Source organism: Melospiza melodia, chromosome 14, assembly GCF_035770615.1.
Source record: "Melospiza melodia melodia isolate bMelMel2 chromosome 14, bMelMel2.pri, whole genome shotgun sequence".
In the NCBI taxonomy this organism is placed as follows: domain Eukaryota; kingdom Metazoa; phylum Chordata; class Aves; order Passeriformes; family Passerellidae; genus Melospiza; species Melospiza melodia.
The window spans coordinates 19656365-19669671 of record NC_086207.1 but is presented as its reverse complement, the minus strand read 5'-3'; the positions used below and the strand labels follow the sequence as shown (position 1 = coordinate 19669671).

The 13307-nt window shown below is 49.1% G+C and overlaps 1 protein-coding gene across 3 annotated transcripts in view; it reads left to right on the top strand.

Moving 5' to 3' along the window:
• PWWP2A (PWWP domain containing 2A) overlaps positions 1–13307 on the top strand; it is a 53631-nt gene that overhangs the window by 16261 nt on the left and 24063 nt on the right. For 2 of the 3 annotated variants that reach the window (XR_010029504.1, XR_010029503.1), the window contains exons 3-4: positions 12166–12246; positions 12880–13033. Coding sequence is in view for 1 of the 3 variants with exons in the window: in XM_063169087.1 (XP_063025157.1) it covers positions 4997–5010 (14 nt within the window). In the remaining 2 variants the exon portion in view is untranslated. Of the gene's footprint in view, positions 1–4996; positions 7611–12165; positions 12247–12879; positions 13034–13307 lie in introns of those variants that run through there. The other variant, XM_063169087.1, reaches the window with a different exon arrangement.

Sequence of the window (13307 nt, the reverse complement as noted above, 5' to 3'; positions counted from 1 at the left end):
GGGGAAGGGTAAGAGTTGCTTTGTGCATTGCTAGCCTTTAGGTCTGGTTCTATTTAACTCTCTTAAGTCCTGATATTTTCTTTCATGTCTGCTAAAACTGTCATGAGTAGAATAGGAACGTGAATTTAAAAAAAAAATAGATGTCAGTAGCTCATTCTTAGCATCATCATCTGTCCTGCCTTGAGGAGCTGTGAAAGGAGCAGACTGATAATCAGGGAAAGGCTATTTCAGTCCATCCTTGGCTTTATAATTGTGTTCCAATGAATGCCTGCAGGAACAGCAAATTCAGGCAGAGCAGGGGGTCCCTCGCTGATCTGGAGCTGGAGATGAGCTGGGAGGGGAGTGCAGGGAGCTCGAGCCTAGAGGGATGGCTGGCAGTGTGTGGTGCCATAATCCATTGGGTCCAATGACTAGGACTGTTTAAAAATGGAATTTCTCCATAACTGACTGAACTTCTGACCATGGAGTGATCAGGGATCACCCACATTTAACACAGAACTTGTGTAGCTGCCTGAAGATCCATCAGGTCAGGTTTGAGATATCCAGTGTCAAATTCTCCTTAATCCCTGCTGGAAAGAGCCTGTGTATGATCCTGGCATTGCAGTGACCATGGCAGTTCCCAGCCAACATTTAACCCCCAGCTGCTCTCTGGGACACTTTGGGTTTTGGTTAAACGGTTCCCTCCCCTGGGTCACTCTGGCAGAGTTCAGTGGCGCTGTTCAGTGAATAACATCCCCCTGTACTGTGGCTTTTCCCTTCCCTTCCCTTCCCTTCCCTTCCCTTCCCTTCCCTTCCCTTCCCTTCCCTTCCCTTCCCTTCCCTTCCCTTCCCTTCCCTTCCCTTCCCTTCCCTTCCCTTCCCTTCCCTTCCCTTCCCTTCCCTTCCCTTCCCTTCCCTTCCCTTCCCTTCCCTTCCCTTCCCTTCCCTTCCCTCCCTCCTGGCACTTTCAGTCTGGTTTGTCTGACCCCATCTACCTCTGGCCTCTGTGCTGAGAACTGTTTATGGTCATTTGGATGGGTTGTACCAAGCAGCAGCAATTCCTCCCAGGTCAGAAATACCTCTGATTATTGGGGTGTGATTGTTGGATCCTAATAGCAGCTTATGGTTCCCTATGGTTTACTCATACATTTCACTCTTCTGGGTTACCTGGGATGTGGATACAATCCAGACTGTCACTTAAATTAATTAAGGATTTTATTTCCTTTAAATTTAACAATGACACGATTGCCCTTGTGGGAACACAAGGCAGAGCAGCAGTTGCCAGGCAGGGCTGTGGTGCCAGGGAGTTGGTGTCTGCTTTGCCATCCTGCTTTTTCCCTGCACAGCTTTGCTGTTGCTCCCAGATGGGGCAGTTTGGGATAATTCCCTGGAGCAGCACCTTGGTGCCAGGCACCAGCCACTGAGGAGAGCTTGGCTCTGTTTTCCTCAGGAAATACAATTGGTGCTGCTGGCAGGAGGTGGGAACAGCAGGAGCTGGGAAGTGGGTGGTGCTGGCAGACCAGGGCTTCAGAACACCTAAGCCACCTTGCACATCCAAGAGGGACACTTAGGAGCAAAAGTAAAAAGAAAAAGGTGGAATAACCTGGGAAAGGTGGCTCGTGTGCTTGTGCCATGGGATGTGGTATCTGATCTCCTCTTCCTGCCTGCCCATGGCCTGAGGGCAGAACTTAGCACCAGCCTGCAGGTAGGAACTGGCTCAGGGAACAAATCAGTGTCCCCTGGAGCAAGTTTGAATCCAAGCTTTGCTCCTTCAGTGTGAAGAAATGGATCTGTGGGGTTTCTTTGGGCTGTGTTTGACAAGTTACTTCCCAAACCAGGACCAGGCACATTGTGAGCAGCTGTAATTGCATTTCTGTGCCAGTGATTCCATTCCTCAGTGCAGAGGAGGAAGGGAGGGCTGTGGGAACCGAGGCTGTTCCAGGAGTGTGGATCCCTGTGGGATGGGGCAGAGGCACAGGGGCAGCTGGGCTCTGCTGAGCTGCAGCTGGGACAGGAAATAACACTTAAACTGACTTGGAATCAGGCACTGGAGTATTGATTGCATCTGGGTGCTGTGTGGGTAATGGCAGGGATTGAAACCAATGGGCCAGGCTGAGCTGGGTCAATGCAGCCAGGAGTGGGAGAGGATCTGTCCTGTCACTTTGGCATTGGCAAGGCTGATTCTGGAAAACCAGAATATTTGTAAAAGTATGTCTGTAACAGAGGACTGTCCTCTGTGTCCTGGTCACATCCTGCAGGAATCACAGTTGGAGTACCCAGGTTTCAGCTGAGGAAAGCTGCACTGCCCTTCTGCCAAGGGCCTCGGGGTGCAGCCTCCTGTTGGCTGATGCCATTTATGGAACAGCAACTTGAAATCAGGTTGTTCTTTAGGAAAAAAAAACAGATCTAGATCAGTTTTCATGTTTGCTTACAGATGTTTTGGATGTCAAAGATGCAATATGAATAAGGAATATTCTCCTATGTTCCAGGAATGTGCTGGGAATCTGTGCTTTGGGAGGCAAATGCTTGTTCCCAGCAATGAGATTCTGTAACAGAGCCACAGCACATTCAGGTGGCAGGATTGTCCTTGCCATCCTTTAACAGGTGCACAAAGGGGGAGAAGGGATCTTGCTTTGTCAGTAAAATAAGCAGATACAATTACAAGCAAATATTTGCTTAAATGCTAATTTAGCATCATTTTTTATTTAGTAATGTAGGATTTTTGTTTGGCTTTAGGAAATGCTGGGGTTTAATTGCCCCTCTGCAGTGCTTCAGGATTTTAAAGCACGTGGTGCCAGCTTGGGTACTTAGTAGCTCTGGTGAAAAGAAACTAAAGCCACAAAAACGATTTTAAAAGAATTGTAGTCAGTTTAGTTAGAAGTTTAGTTAATGAAAAAAAAAAAGTCTTGAGGTATTTCAAGTGTTGAAGGATTTATGAATAATCTCTTCTGGTACATTTATATGGAAAAAACTGGGTTGGATCATGTTTTAGGAATTCTTGATACTGTGTCGTGTATTTCAGGGAATTAGGCACACAAAGGGAAGAATGTGTTGCTGCTCTTTGTTTTCCTGGTGGCTGAGGTCCTGCTGCTGGAGGCTCTAAAGGAAGGAAACAGTTCTTGCTTTTGGTAGTTCATCATCTGGAAGAGCAGTCTGGTTTCCCTCTTCTTCACTGGCTACAAATGGAATCTGTAGCAGGAAAATAGGAGTTTTGTGCCTTCTGTTCCGTAGTTTTACAGAGACGCAGCATTATTCCCCAGGAAGGTGCATAAATGTTACTGTAACTATTTAAATTTGGGCTCCTGGCCTTGAGGTTTAATCCCTGATGGGAAGTGCTGCTATTTTTGCTTCCCTTGTCCTTCTGGGGTGCCTTTTCTCCCCCTCCGTGGCTGCCTGGTGTCCTTCTCTTTTCCTTTGGAGATAAAAGCCAGCAGTTTCAAAGGCAGCAGTTCTCTTTGGGCAGCAGTGAACAAAGGGATTGAGAAAATGTTCACATTGAAGAGTCAGAGTCCCCATGGCAGTGCTGGCTGCCAGGAAAGGGCTGTGTGAGCTGGGTTCACTGGGACAGGCAGGAAGGGCCTGAGCCTGTCCTGACACACATCTGTACCTTGTTCTGGGGCATCCTTAGGATGGCTCCATGGGGAAGGGGCTGGAGCCCCAGGAGAGGCTGAGGGAGCTGGGGAGGGGCTCAGCCTGGAGCAAAGGAGGCTCAGGGGGGCTCCTGTTGCTCTGCACAGCTCCTGACAGGAGGGCACAGCCAGGGGGCTCAGGCTGTGCTCCAGGGAGCACCAACAGGAGCAGAGGGAACGGCCTCAGGCTGGGCCAGGGCAGCTCAGGGTGGGCACAGCAGGAATTTCCCCATGGAAAGGGGGCTCAGGGCAGGCTCAGGGTGGGCACAGCAGGAATCTCCCCATGGAAAGGGGGCTCAGGCACTCAGGATGGGCACTCAGGATGGAGTGCCCATCCCTGGAGTGTCCAAGGAAGGGCTGGAGGTGGCAATTGGGGCTCCAGGCTGTGGACCAGGTGGGGACAGGGCACAGCTGGGACTCAGTGCTCTGGGAGTGCTTTCCCAGTGTGGGATCGGTGTGGGGGGAGCTGTGCCCTCAGCCAGCCTGAGCTGTCACTGTCCCACAAACCACAGATCCCACCTGGAGTGAGTGACCCCATGGAATGGGCGATAAACAGACAATGGGCTGCACTCAGGGAATTCAGTGGCACAGACACTGAGCTGACCCAGGTGATCAGGTTTTCAGTCACTGTATCTGAGAATCACAATCCCCATAGAATCCCAGAATCCCAGACTGGTTTGGGTTGGGAGGAACCTTAAAGCTCATCCAGTGCCCCCCCTGCCATGGGCAGGGCCACCTCCCACTGTCCCAGGCTGCTCCAAGCCCCGTCCAGCCTGGCCTTGGGGCAGCCACAGCTGCTCTGGACACTGTGTGCCAGGGCCTCCCCCTCCTCCCAGTAAGAGCTGGTGGCTGACTGGTGTTGGTTCATGCAGGGCTCAGTTCTTGGGCTGTTCCTGTCTGCTTTATCATCATTTATTCCCGTTCTCTGGAGTACATGGGCAGGCACAGGCAGCCATGGGAAGGAAGCACCATTAGCAGGTTTTACAGTTCCTGCTCCCTCAGGCACTGGGCTCCTCTGTGGAAGGGCTCTGCAGGGTCACATTAGCTTTGTGTTGGGAGCTGCCATCAATGTATAGATTTTGTGAATTAATCTCCCTGCTTCCTGAGCTGTCTGTAAATGTCTTTACAATTGGAATTCTCTCTGGATGCTGAAATGGGGTGAGATGTAACAGATTGGTTCTGTGGCTGCTCCTCAAACCCCAGCCCCAGAGGAGTTTGCTCACTTGTGTCTGTCTTGTGATAATGTCAATCTGTTTTTTGTCTTCTGCACACGATGCACAAAGCAGGTGAGCCAGTAACTTTTCTGGCCACCTCAGCTTTTGCTTTACCTACATTGCAATATGTACTGGAAGACATTTAACCATGTTCCCTTTCTCTCCCCTTTTCAGCTCAGAGACACTAATGACCCGCTGTTTTTATGGAACCTCACTACACTGCCACGAAGAGCACCAGCTCATCAGGACTGAGAGAAATCTGAGACTGACTTGTCCTATTTTTCCTCTGAAATCTTCACCAAGTAGTAAACATTTTTTTGAAGGGGAAAGGGGGTAAAAGATGTTAAAGCTCCCCCTCGCACCATTAGGGCATCTGTACCTAATGTACATTTTCCTTAAAATTTCAAAAGATGTTAGGAAATATTTTATAAAACTTTTTTGCAATAAATGACGCATGAAATGACGAAAGACTCTATGACACTTACATGCAAGGAACCACTTGAAATATTAGGATGAAGACTCACTGCAGATAACTGGGGTTTTTGTAATGTGACAGTCACGTTTGTATGTTTTGAGAGGTGCCAGTGACGGAGCCAATTTGCCTGGGAAGTTGACTGTAACTTTTGAACTTTTCTTTTTGTTCTTGACTTTAGCATTGCAATTTTCCATTCTCTGAGGCTTAGTTAGTATTTAGTGCAGGTGTTAGCAGAGCTGTGATCTGTGATCAAAGCATGTCCAAACCCAATTGTATTGTGAAATATGAACAGTCCTGCTATTGAGACCAACATTTCCCATAGAGGTGATGGAAAGGACAGTGACCACAAACTCCATGGATCTCTGTTTTATGGGAAAGCTCCTTCTGTGTGAATATGGTTGCATTTTATTTATGCTATTGTAACACTTAGGGAATTGAGGGTTGTGGAATAACCTTGAGAGGGGCTACAAGGCAGAGAGCAGCATTTTGCTTATAATCCTATAACAGGATGGGAATCATGGATGGAGAGTGATTCAATGGGCTGGCATTTCTATTTCAAATCATGGCTTATTTTTTCCTTTTGACATGAATATTTTTCAGATAGATAACTAGTAGAGAGCAAAGGTTTTATTAGAGTTTCTGATGGTTGTTGATCTGAGTTGGGTTGACTTCTTTGAAAAGCTGTAAATCAAAACAAAAGAAACCCACTGGGTTTTATCCATTTTATTCCCCTCCCAGAAAGGTCTTGGGTAAGACTGACTTCAGTGGAGCTTGGGAATGCTGGACACGCTGCTGAAATCTTGAGTTATTAAATATTAATTTATTTGTCACTAATTATTTCCATTGTGTGCACACTGTCTCGGCAGAACCATTTCTTTAAAGTTCTTAGCAGGGGATTTATTGTGTAACCTGGGAAAATAAATATTTGTTTTGAAGATATGAAAATGTGCACATAATCTACTAAAAGTCAAATTTCTGTTTCTATAGAGATGAAAGGACTTGTAGGAAACTCTTTTCCTCCTTACTGATATCCTGATTGAATTGGAGAAAATAGAATGTCTTTGTCTGGATCGCTTAAAACCAGAGACTCTTTTCCAAGGGGCCTCTGGGTCAGCACAAAGACAATTTCTTCGTGTCTGGAGCCTGAATGAACCACATAAAATTTGAAGTTAGGACAACTCTGTCATTGGCAACAGGTTTATACTTGTTAAACAATCGGAGAGGGGGAAGTGACAGGCTGGGACAGGCCCCCAAAGCCCAGCCAGGCCCATCAGGGATTCACACACTGAGTGTGTGGCAGCTTGTGCTTTGTGCTGCTTCAGTGTCTGCTTTTCAGAGCTAAATTCTTTATTTATAAATGCAGAAATTGAATATTCACTACCTACTTTTTAAAATCAGGCTGTACAATGCTGTGCAGTGCGTCCAAATTGTACCGTTTGCCATAACGATTTCACCATGAAGTACAAACATTTTTTTTTAAATTTGGATGAATATTTGTTCTACAGTGCTATTCCTTTTCACCAGTGGAAGAGGCCCAGCAGTCTGGTCCTGCTCAGGGCCTGGGATGTGACTAGAACTGAAAGCTTGAGACATGTGAATGAGGAAAGGGGTGCCTTGGTGCCGGCTCCGTGCCAGCCTTTCACCTCCGCTTGGATTGACAATGGATAGGGGCTCGGCCTAATCAGGTACATTGTTCCCCACCTCCCCAGAAACCAAACAGAAAAGCCACCAAACCACATGGCACAAACCAGTTTCTGCTCAGGAAAAAGGCCCGGGACTGTGGTGGCAGGGTTGTTGCACATGGCGTTGAGGAGTGCCTGCTGTTGTTTTGGAAGCCGGTAGTGCCTGGCTGTGCCCCCAGATCCCAGGGCTCTCCTCCCTTCCCTCCCTGAGCACAGCAGCTGAACCAGGAGGGATTAACCCAAGGGATGCAGGTGTGCACTGGAGAATATGGGTATAGAGCAAATAGCATCCAAGGGAGCTCATGTCTGCCTTGCTTTTCCCAGCATTGCGTTGGAAACCACATTTTCATTTGGAAATGAAATTGTCAGGGATATTCTAATGAGAGAGAGTGACAGTAATGTATTGCTTTTCACTTTTTTGCTTTAGTTGCTTAATATTTAAGCTTTGCTCCGTGCTACCTTCTTGTCTGTATATTGAATGGTCACTATGCCTCTTTCATTTTGTAGACTTGAATGAGGAAAATCTGATTCACCCTTTAAGGTTTGCTGAGAAGTAAAAATGATAAAGAATGTTGTGTAACATTTATTCAAATAAAGCCTTGATTTTTTTCAGTGCTCTTTTAAAGGGAAATAATGTTTTGATGTCTTTAACTTTCTTGCTTTATTAGTCCTTGACCCCAAAGCCTTTGATTTATGTCAGAAGTGGTTTTTCTGGATTAAACAAAGATTAAACTCAGCTTGCTGGTCCACTGCTGGAATTCCATCATGTGGACAAGTCTCTACCTAACCTCACCTTTCACCACAGTGGCTGGAAGATCCCAAGCTATGCTTAGCCAGCTGAATGCTTTCCAAAGCAGTAGGAAAAATTGTAATTAGTAAGAAAAGATGGTGTGGTAGAGACAGGTCCAGGAAGTCCTGATGGCTCTGCCGCAGTCCCAGGAGGAGGAGGGGATGCCATAGGAAGCGGCTCCTGCCCTGGCACACGCAGTCCTTGGGCTGGTTTTTGTGGAGTTCTCACAGGTTCAGACAAGGCTTGCCCTCACAGGTAAGTGTACAGGGGGTTTCTCCATCCAGGGAGGAGCTGCCTTGCCCTCAGCTGTGTTTCCTTGCCCTGGAGCAGGGATCAGGTGGTGCTGGGGAGGTAATTTCTGTTCCAGGGCTCCATCCCACTGCGCTCAAAGGAGGGCCATGCCAGCAAGTGTTTTTCCAAAATACCTGGTGATGTTGGGTTGGTGCTTGGACTTGATGATGTGAAAGGTTCTTTTTCAACCTTCATGGTTCCATGATTCTATGGAGTGGCAGACTCTGGAACTGCTCTTTCCCATCAAATAGAAGGCAGTATTTACACACATTTTTTCACTTGCATTTTGGTACTGTAAGGAAAGATTCCCTAAGTTGAGTTGAGCTCCTGGGCTAAACAAAAAATAAGCTGCTTGAGTTAATTTCTAGAAAGTTCTGATTTCTAGGAAGCATTGGTAGTTTTATGGCACAGGGTGTTTTTATGGCACAGAGGATGCCAGGAGCTGGTGGGTACCCTGAGGTACTAACCCTGCTGGGAAGGGGCTGTTGCAGTGACCTGCTGTGGATAATGAGGAGTTTTTCCCAAAATCGATTTTACTGTGAAGTGCTGCTGTTGGCTCAGCCTGGGGTGCTTTGGGAGCGCTGTGACAAACACCCACATCTGGCTATGGCCGAGCACAGCTCCAGCAGATGGTTTTCTTTTCCTTCATGGTTGTTTCTCATTCTGTCGGGATTACAGGAACTCCCATCCCCTTTCTCTCATTATTCCCTCAGCCTTGCAGCAGTTCCTCCCGAGCCGGCGATCCTCATTAGGCGGGGAAATCCTGCTGAAGTGTAATTGCTCGCTAATGGTTTCTCCTTTGTGACACCGAGTTGGCAGCAGCGCTGTGGGGACGGAGCCACCAGAGAGGTTGGCCGGGCAGATTGCAGAGCTCTGCAATTACTCCGTGGATTAATCCTCACTCCAGTGGCTGGCAAAGGGATAAAGGTGACCCGCGGCCCACACAAAGCCCACACCAGGCCCCTCTAATGGCGTTTGCTGCTGCCCCCGGGCATCAAAAGGGCGATGCTTAATGCGGGCGAAAGTGCAGCTCTGGCACGAGGGCTTTGGAGAGATTCCCGTCCAAAGTGTGAGGGGTCAGAGTTTAGAGCTTGCAGGGTGAGACCAACAGGGCCACTGCTGAAGGGAATTGTGGCTCGGTGACAGTGGCACTGGGAACTCACACTGTCATGCTCTGTATTTGGGAACATTTTGGGTGAGGCCCGGCTGGGCTTAAGGGGGCTCCCAAATCCCTCGGGCCTTCTGATTCCCTCATGGCTTCTGATTCCCTCATGGCTCCTGATTCCCTCAGGGTCCCTGGGCTCATCTGCCTCATGGAGAGTGCCAGGTTTGCATGGAGAGGCCTTTCTGTGCTTGAGGGCTTTGTGGGAAGCTAGGAATGGCCCAGGCTGGGAGGAATCCAGCAGGGGAGGTGTGCTGGGTGCTGAGCCCGCACTGAGCCCCTCAGGCAGAACCCGGGCCTGGCACTAATTCCCCCTCACTGCCTTGGGTTTGTGTCCTCCTCCCCTGTCCCTGCTCCGGTTGTTTTGGGATTTCATCTCTCTGTTGTGTTCTGCAGGCAGAGCAGGGAGCCAGGAAAAGGCTGCTGTTTTTTGCTGGGTCGTACTGTGGGGTTTATTCACATTCCATATCCGGCTTTTATGTTTCTGCTCCTGCTTTTCCCTTGAGTGTCTCTGTGCTCTTTGTTTTGCCTTCCTTGCTGGGTTTGCAGCACAAGCCGTGGGTGCTCCGTGCAGACTGGGCATCTCTGCAGAGGTTTTTGGCATGTTCTGGATTTGGGGTAAATATTCCAAGCCCAGGAGGGGTAGTTCTGATTTTGAAATCCAGATTTTCAGCTGAGCTCCACATTTTAAGAGCTTGGGGACTGGAATTTCTGCCTGTGGTTGTCTTGGTCATTAAATATTAAGTGAGACTGCTCCTGCTGGAGGGTTCATCCAAACACTGAAGGCTCTGAGCTGTCAGGGGAAGGGGCTGGGGGCCCCAGAGTGTGCGGGGATGGATATTGGGCCGTGCTAAGGATAAGACCCCAGGAATACTGACACTGCTCGGATGGATGGGGATGAGGCATCTGTGATTCACTCACTTGGCTGTGGTTGCCTTTAAAAAGGCAGCATTGGGCATGAGCTGTGAGAGCAGAACTGGGGGGTTGGACTTCACACTCTCTGCATTAACACTGCAGGATCCTGTCAGGAGCCATCAGCTGCATCTTGCCTTGGAAAACCTGCTGCTGGCTCCAGGCTCCAAGGCCTCAGCTGCATTCCAGCTGGGAGCAGGGACACAAATGTGTTGGGGCACAGCGAGAGCTGATGCTTCAAGGGCAGCTCAGGGCTGGAGCCATGGGCAGGGAATCTGTGAGCTCCCAGCCTCCTCCTTTCCCTAAGTTCCAAATACTGCAATTCTCCCTCCCTCAGACAGAGAAGTGCCCCAGGATGGAGGGTCACAGCCAAAGGAGCTCATGGAAATAGGAGAAATGCAATTAGAAAAGGCCTGGCCCCACTGCCTCCCCAGGGACCTGCTGGGCACTCCCAGCACCACTCAGGAATACACGTAGGGAGCTCTGCCAGCAGGCACCGCCCAGATGAGATACCAGCATTTCCCCTCTTCCTGCCATCCCTGTTCCCTGGAGTGTCTGCAGGGAGGGGGTGCTGCCCTTCACTGCCCAGAGACAGGAACAGAGGCTCCCCTGGCCAGTGTGTGCTTATCCCAGAGCAGGCACGGCTCCTCCTGGAGCCCCATGCCCTCCCAGACACTGCCCAGAGCCCATGGACAGCAGGAGGGAGTCCTGGGAAGCAGGAGCAGAGCACTGGGCCCAGGCAGGCCAGGAAAGGCAAACCTAATCCTGCTACATCCATTTAGGGAATGCAGGATTTGTGAATTGTCTCCTTGAGAAACAAAGGGGGAGAAACATGCAGTTCTGGGGACTCCAGGCTGCAGCTGCAGATGGTTTCCCATTGGGAGATTCCCACTGAACATGCAGAATCAGGAAAAAAGGGGTTTATTTTAATTTTCAGTTGATTTAGAGCCTTTAATCTTTGTCAGGATAGGCAGTGATGCCTCTGGCTTAGTGCCACAATTCCTGTGCCAGGCGCTGCCCAGAGCCCCCCCAGCAGTCACAGCCCTGCCTGGGGTGGGAAAAAGTTGCTGAGCAAGAAAATGTTGGGATTCATCCAAACAGGGAAAGCTTGTGAATGAGCAACGTATGAATGCTGCACATTAAATGTGCCCCAGTGCATCCTTGCCCTGTTGGAGGGAGGCACTGGGGTGTAATTGGTTCTTGGCTGCAGCAGTAATCCCTTGGGAATAACACAGCTAATTAAAGCCTGGGAGCTGGTGACCAGCAGCTTCTCCTCTCTCCCAGGCTGGGGCTGTGCTAATCAGGGGCAGGTAGATCCCAGCAAGTTTTGTGTTAATCAAGGAGGGAAGGACTGGGCTTCAAAGCTCGGTGCTTTGTCAAATCCTGAATGTCCCAAGGGCTGGGCTGGGGGAGATTTTGGATCCTGCTGGGCAGGAGGGATTGGCTGTGCCTGGAGGGATTGGCTGCCTCCCTTGGGGCTGGGGTTTTAGGGGACAGAGCTGAAGATTTGAACTGGGGAGCTGCATTTTCTATCTTTTAAGAGATGTTAAATGCTCCAAATCTTCGGTGGGACAGAGGGAACTGCAGGTGTTCAGCTCCTCTGAGGGTCAGAACTTGGGACTCTTGAGCAGGATCTGGAATGAGGCCAGGTTGGATGGGGCTTGGAGCAAACTGGTCTCTGGAAGGTGTCCCTGGCCGATGGGACTGGATGAGGTTCAGTGTCCCTTCCAGCCCAAACCACCCTGGCAATCTGTGATTCTAAACCTCAACCCATGTGCAGCCAAAAGGATTAAAGTCTCTGAGGGGACAAACAGAGAAGTGAGAACCTCTGCATAAAGCAGAGACAAATCCCACTGTCAGTTCTGGTGTCAAATACTGGAAGGTCTGAGTCACAAATGTTATGGAAATCCTGGAGAAAGTTCTTTGTAGGGAGAGACTAACCCAGCTCATGGACAAGACCAACACTACCTTTATTTCTGTGCAAACACCTCAGGGGAAAGGCCAGCTACTGAAAGGTTTTGTGTTTGGCAGGCAAAGGAAGGAGGAACAAAGGCAGGAGCTGAGGATGGACAACTCCAGCTGGAAAGGAGGCACATGCTGGTTACCAGGAGGGTGAGTAACTGTTGGAACACTTGAGCAAGGAGCTGTTTGGTTGAGGAGCACTTGTATTTAAAAGATTGTGTTTCATAAAACAGTTTTTTCCTAGTAGAGGTTGTAAATCCAACAAGTGTGACTCAGAACTCCCTGGCACTCCCTGAGTTGTGGCCAGTGGCACCAGGAGGAGGCACCAGTTATTTTACTGGTGGCAGCTGTGAGGACTAGTTTAGACATTAAAAAAACCACTTAAAAATCAAAAGCAAGACACATGCACTTGTTCAGGATTTGGACAATGCAAAAGGACTTTCAGGCAATTAATTGGAATTTTGCCTGGAGCAGAACTTGCTGTGCTGGCAGGTAACACCTGCCAGAGGTTTCTGGTCCAGCTGGAGAGTGGCCCTGAGGAGGCAGGGATGACCTGGAGGTTTGAGTTCTCAGTACCAGCATGCCCAACTCCCAGTGACTTTCACACAATCCAATTAAATTACAAACACTAATCAGCTGCAGCCTTGCTTCCTTTGCCCTTCCCTTCATTGGAAACTCCAGGTGCACATCAGGCATCCTGCAGGGGAGTTGCACAATGATTTGATGATGTGTTTGCACAGCAGGTAGGAAATTCAAAAGCTTTGTTGTGCTTCTATTTCCCAGAAATTCCCCAGTCTCCAGCTGAGAACGAATATTTGCAGCTCCCCAGGCTTTCAAAGGGGTGAAGCAGGAACAGAGTGGAAGGAACAGAAATCCTGTCCCTGGAGCAGCAGGTTGGAAAAGGCCACTGGTAACTGGGCACAAGAGCCAGCCACAGGTGAGTGACACTGCACACAGTGTGGGCAGGGACAGAAACCCACTGGTCAGAGCAAGGAAATGTTAAAGAATTATTAAAAAATTTAAAATTTAAACCATCCAAGGTAGCTCCAAAGTGATTCCATTTTTGTCCATGCCAGGGGTGTGCTGGGATGCTGCAGGTGAGTGGAACCAGGGCCAGCAGGTGCCCCTGAACCCAGCCCTGCCCAGGGCTCCCTGCAGCAGCCTGGGCACCTCTGCTCTGCACTGCTCCAGGTTTTAGGGAAGATTATTAA